Source organism: Mustela erminea, chromosome 8 (genome assembly GCF_009829155.1).
Source record: "Mustela erminea isolate mMusErm1 chromosome 8, mMusErm1.Pri, whole genome shotgun sequence".
In the NCBI taxonomy this organism is placed as follows: domain Eukaryota; kingdom Metazoa; phylum Chordata; class Mammalia; order Carnivora; family Mustelidae; genus Mustela; species Mustela erminea.
In genome coordinates, this window is record NC_045621.1 from 95,671,417 (window position 1) to 95,677,416 (window position 6,000).

General features: G+C 57.9%; 1 protein-coding gene across 1 annotated transcript in view; it reads left to right on the forward strand.

The window, feature by feature from the left end:
• Nucleotides 1-5,592, forward strand: part of TMEM163 (transmembrane protein 163) — a 224,187-nt gene extending 218,595 nt beyond the window's left edge. The window contains exons 7-8 of the mRNA XM_032354089.1: nucleotides 4,096-4,237; nucleotides 5,419-5,592. Of these exons, the coding sequence (XP_032209980.1) occupies nucleotides 4,096-4,237; nucleotides 5,419-5,479 (203 nt within the window). The 3' untranslated portion in view covers nucleotides 5,480-5,592. The remainder of the gene's footprint in view (nucleotides 1-4,095; nucleotides 4,238-5,418) is intronic.
• Nucleotides 5,593-6,000: the final 408 nt, after the last annotated feature.

The following is a 6,000-nucleotide window of genomic DNA, read 5'->3' on the forward strand; positions in this document are numbered from 1 at the left end:
GGACAAGCTGTGAGGCTGGGTGGAGGGGGTGGTGACGGCATCTAGAAGTGACTGACCCACAGGGCTCTGTGTGTCAGAGGTGAAGATGGGAGGGCTGGGGGCCAGGGCTGGGAACTCGGAGTTCCTGTGGGACACTGGCTGGGACGCCTGTCCCTTTTGAAGGATGGGGAGAGGCGGGGCTGACTGTGTCCAGCTCTGTGACCAGTGGAGGTGAGTGGAGCCGAGTTAGTCGAAGTTCTTTCTGTGAGCTGTGTGCAGAGGGTGGGCCCTGCGGAGCGGAGTGACTTGCCGGACTGAGGGGACATCTAGTGGCCAGTGAGGGGACCCTCATTTGCTCTGCATCCTCTCAGCTTCTCGGAAGGCTCCGCTGGCCCCCGATAAAGATGGAGCTGGGAGCAAATGATTCCACGCTGCCCCGGGGCAGTGTCCAGCTGCCTTGTCTTCCCCTTGGTTCTAGTCCCGCAGAGCTAAAATTCCCCCGTGCCGAGAATGCCCAAGATGTAAACTCCAGCCCAGGTAGCCTGGGACAGAATAACGGATCTGCCGGTGCTGTTGGTGGCCTTCTGAGAAAAGCTGTGAACTGCAGAGCCTTTTTCTTTTCTTTTTAAGAGGATTGTCCTGATTCCAGGTATTACAAACGATAGGAAGGACTCAAGGGACTGACAGAGGCGAGAGGGCAATGCCAGCTTCTCATAATGGGAGGGGAGAGAGGATCCCGATGGATCAGAAGACAGGCAGGAGATACGGCCCCGCTTCCCAGGACCCGCCATTCCCCTCCTGGGGGAGGTGTGGAGGCAGAGCCAAGGACGGGGCTACAGGGGACGAAACCATGGGTCATCAGCGAGGGAGAAAGGGCCAGCGTGTTCCGTGTACCGGGGAGGGGGATGGACTCAGCCTGGCTGCAGGGGGCCATGATGCTTTTGAAACCTAGTCTTTAGAAGCGTCTGCTCCAGAGCTGCCTGGAGAGTGGAGATTGAAAACCTGCTGAGCCCGTTTCTTCATCGTCCAGAGCTAGGTGAGCATGGGGAAGCCATAGACACGAACCATGCAGGGGCCACTTGGACGAAGGGAAGCCAGAAGGCAACATGTCTGCCCCTTACCTCCACCGTTGGAGGTACAAGACGTGGAGGTTGGGACCTGGGAATTGGAGCTGGTGGGACACATCTCTGGTGAAGCAGAGGTCACCATTCAGCCCCTGCTCTCCTGCTGTCTCCGGGGCACCTGGGAGAAGCTCCTAGACTGGCCAGCTGTCAGAGGAGAGGGAGAGGAGAGCCGGTGAGGGGTGGAGGTGCAGGTGCACACTGTAGGTGGCAGGCAGGGCTGGCCCGGCTACACACGGGAGTGCTGGGACAGGCCGTGGCCCAAAGAGCCCTCGCCAGCTCCCAGCTCCCTGCAAGTCCTGGCTTCCCTCTCACCGCAGTCCCCAGGCTGGCCATCAGAGGACGTGGGAGGAAGGTGGAGGTGCCTGCCTTTCCCAGTCTCCTCCACTATTATTCCGGTGAAATTGGCTTGGAAACCTTCTCCAGGGAGGAACCGTGACCGGCCCTGAGAAGGGAGTGTGGAGGGTGACTCTCTGGGGAGCCTCAGGCTCCACCTGCCATGAAGGAGTGTACGCTCTGCCTCTGCTCTGCACCTCCCTCTCAGGGGCAGTCTCTCCAGGGCCCTAGCCACAGACCTGCCTGGGCTGGGAGGTCCCTGGAGCCCAGGCCGGGATGGCGTCCTCTCTCTTGGGTCCGCTCAGCCCAGCTGCTGCTCAGTGGGAGCCCTCTTGGCACAGGTGAAGCCATGCCCCCATCTATTCATTCATTCTTTAATGTGGCAATCAGCTGAGCCCCTGAGAAGTGCCAGCCTGTTCTGGGACTCAGAATACATTGAGACCCAGTCCTTGTCCTTCAGCTTATGCTTCCAGAGGGGAAGAAAAAGATGTTTGTAAAAAGAAAAAGTAAAAATAACTTGCTAGGAAGTAAAGCGCTCTGGGGGAGTAGCAGGGGCAAGAATGAGAAGGTCGGGTGTGGGCGGGGGAGGGGAGGAATCACTGTAGGGCTGTGCGGGTTCAGCCCAGGCAGGAAGCAGTGTGGGAGAGCCCAGGAAGAGAGGTGCGGGATGACGGAGGGAGGGTGAGTCTGGAGGCCGCGGCGGAGGCCAGGGTTGGCGGCTGCGGGTGCCGTGTGGTTGGAGCACAGCAGACAGGAAGGTCAGTGTGTGATGCGGGAGAGGTAGCTAGCTTGCGCCAGCCTTGAGGAGTTTGGATGGGATTCAGAATTGGGCAGTTTTTCTACTGGAGGCCTTTAGTTGCTTTCTATGGGGGGCGGGGGGGCAGGGGAGAAGCAGGGAAGGTGCTGAGAGGCTGTTGCAGGGGTCTGGTCAAGGGGCAGGTGGCCTGGGGTCAGGTGGTGGTGAGAGGTAGGCAGAGTTGGGGAGGCAACAGCTGGAAGAATCACTCAACAGATGAGGTAGATCTGGGACTGGTGACATTTTGGGTGTGAGAGGTGTTAAGGATGGGCTCTTCGATTTTTGGCCGCTGCAGGTGGATGGTGGCACCATTTACAGAGAAGGTAGGGAGAGGGTGAGGTGTTTTGGGGCAGAAATTGAGATTTCGGCTTTGAAGATGTTCAGTCTGAGATGCTTGGGAGTGGTCTGCCGCTCGGCAGAAAGACCCGGCCCAAGAGCCAGTTGAGAGACCCCAGTGTGGGGAGGGCAGGCACTCAGCCAGGGGGAGGCTGTAGGCAGGGGTGGTGGAGGAAGAGTTTCCACCACTGCACAGGGGACCCCCCCGGGGAGAGAAGGACCCAGCAGCAGAGACCAGGAAGGGATGGCTGGAGTCAAGAGAGGGCAGCCAGCCATACAAAGAGGAGCATAGGTTATGAACCGGGGCAGGTGGCAGCTAGGTCATCGATGACCTCAGGGCTGTGGTGCTGGAGTGGGAGGGGTGCAGTGGGAGTACGCTGAGGTCCAGGAAGGAGGCCTGGGGCTGCGGGGGAGGAGGAGGTTTCTCCTGGGGTTGGGGGGGCAGAATGCAGCTGTGTGTAGGGACAGCAGCTGCAGACGGGGGTGGGCAGCAGGCAGCATGGATGGTGGTTTGTGGCAGGGCAGGGGTGGGGAAAGGTGAGGTGGGATTGTCTGTACCTACATCCTCCACGTGGGTCCAGGTCGTAGCATCACCTGAGAGCTGGAGTGCGGAGGGGACAGACTGAAGGAAGAGAGGAGGGTCCCAGACAGAGGCCAGCCATCCAGCTGGTTCCCCTTATTGGAGAGTGGCCTACCAGAGGCCACCCCCTGGGTGCTGAGAAAGAGGTCGGACCCAGGTTTCGCTCTGCTGGGTCCTACCCTCCCCTGCTCTTCATCTCAAACCTCTCTCCTTGGCGTCCAGCCCCCGATGTGTGAGTGGGGCAGGTGGAGCTGCCCCAGAACCACGGTGGGGGGGATGTTGTGGGGGAGGTGCGTGGACCCAGAACTTCTCCGCGGGCTGTGGTTGTGCTGGGGGGCGGCGAGGCCTTCTGCGGCTCACACCTGCTGTGGGCCCCCAGCAGCCATTCTGAGCTGTTCTTTCCCATGTGGCTTTTGAAAACTCAGAGGTCAAATGAAGTGGGGACCAAAGGTGGTGCCCTAAATGGGAGAGGTTGGTCAGTATCTGTTTGCCCCAGTTCTGTTTGATTGCCTTTTCTGCCACCCTGCCGCAAATTCTAGACTCCGCACTTCCTCTCCTGGACACTGGAAATGCTCCCCTGACGGGAGGCCCTGGAGGGAAGGGATGTGGGTGCGGGGAGAGTCCCAGCCTCGCCCTCAACCTGGGACCCCTCCGGTCATGGTGTTTCACCTCTCTGCTGAACCTCGCGCTCTCACTGGCCAAGTGAGATCATGGTCGGACGTCACAGGGTTGAGAGGTCCCGGCTCAGTCCTCGGGCCTGCAGACATTGAGTCGCTGAGGATCTGAACATCTCCTGGGTGCAGACACTGTCCCAGACCCTGCGGGCTCAGCAGGGAAGCGAGCCCGGCAGGCGGAAGCACTCCTGGCATGGGGGGGGGAGGTGTCTCACAGGTGACTAAGAAAGTTCTCCTGGCCCTGCCCTCAGCCTCTCCTTGCTGTTTCTCCAGGGTTTAACTCCCTCGTGGGCGGCGTGATGGGTTTCTCCATCCTTCTGAGTGCGGAGGTGTTCAAGCATGACGCGGCGGTCTGGTACCTGGACGGCAGCATCGGTGTGCTGATCGGCCTCACCATCTTTGCCTACGGGGTCAAGTAAGTGCTCCTTTTGTCTCCCTTCCCCAGGAGCCACGAGTGGCTGAGTTGGCACTCTTGACTGTCATGCCTTGTCCCTATGACCCCTCTGAGCCCAGGTGAATTCAGGCGACTAGAAACGCCCCCAGCAGGGGCCCGGCATTTTCTCTCTCATGAGGGTCGTAGTGATGCACGGGCAGGGCACGTTTGTGGGGTGTCCTCATAGGTCAAGTGCCTCCTGCCCTATGGGGTGCTCCAGGGGGCAGGGCCCAGCAGCACCACTCTGCCAGACCCCACTTAGAGCATTTTTTCCGAAAGGGACGTGTCACTGCAGAAGGGCCACACTCGGGGGTAAACCCAGCCTGAGTCCTGTCACTGAGGATGCGCTGTGCAGGCATCACTGTGTTCCAGCATCCAAGCTGGAGTCGGCCTTTGGGAGAACCGTTTGTGAAAGGCACTGGGTTTTTAATTGTTAAGGCGCTTCCTGCCTCCCATGAGGACAGCTGTAATAAGGAAGATGGACCATCAGGGTTGGCCAGGATGGAGCTGGTGGGAACGGATCATGGAAAGGCTGCTTTGGAGACAGCAGAGTCGTCCCACACACCCTGTTCAATGCTGGAGTTCCTGTTTGACCCAGCAGGTGTCATTCGTTGGTGTCTACTCCAGGGAAAGGAAAACACGCGTCCCATAATGACTTCTGCATGCATGATCACAGCAACGTTACTGATGGCAGCCAAAAAGTAGGCACAACCCAGAAGTCTGTTAAATGGATGAATGGATCCTGTAGTAGAGCTGTATCACAGCGTAGTCCTCAGCCCTGAGAAGAGTGAAGCATTGCTTCAGGCCACAGCGTGGATGAACCTTGAAAGCACGGAACCAGATGCAAGCAGCCGGTCAGAAAAGGCCATGGGTTAGGTGGTTCCATGGAGAGGACATACCTAGGAGAGGCCAGAGCAGGGAGACTAGAAGTAGATCATTAGGTTGCAGGGGAATGACTGCAGGTGGGCATGGGGTTTCTTCTTTGGGTGACAGAAGGGTTCTGGAATTAGATGGTGGTTATAACCTTTGGACATACTAAAATGAACTGAACTGTTTACTTGAAAAGGTTGAATTTTATGGTATAGAAATGAGAATTTCTAAAAAGCCTTCTGCTTCCTTCCCCAAGTCCACAAGGGGGTGACCTTGGTGTTTCCTTTCTGCAGACTCCTCATCGACATGGTGCCCAGGGTGAGGCAGACCCGCCACTATGAGATGTTCGAGTGATGGTGGCCAGCGGGGCCCGGGCCGGCTGCTCTGCGTCCGCACCAAGACCGTCAGGACAACGAGGCTTCTACACAGGCAGATGGTGCCAATATTTCATTGAACATCCAGTTTCTTTCTTGGCAAGTTTGTATTCATGGGAACAAGATCTGCCCAGCCGGTCAGTCGGCACCGCTCCCCCTTGCTACACTGCCCCCATCAACTGTGTTAGGACAATGCGCACAGGAGGGGGGACAGGCTCCACCCCCTCCTCCAGCGAGAACTGACCTTTTTCTATTCTCTGCAGTAAAAAAGGTTCTTGTGGGTAAGGTAAGATCTTTACTTGGCAGAAAGTTCCTCTGCGGTGCTCTAAGCCTGAAATGGATAGCAAGTGACCAGACCCACCTCCTCTGGACCCCCGGTAGCCCCTCCCGGTCCAGAGTCTCGTGTCTCCTGGCAGATTCTAAGGGAAGACTGTCCCTTTAGTCCCTCGCCCCTTGACATGCCCAGAACCATCAGTACAGATCACTTCCTAATTTCTATCA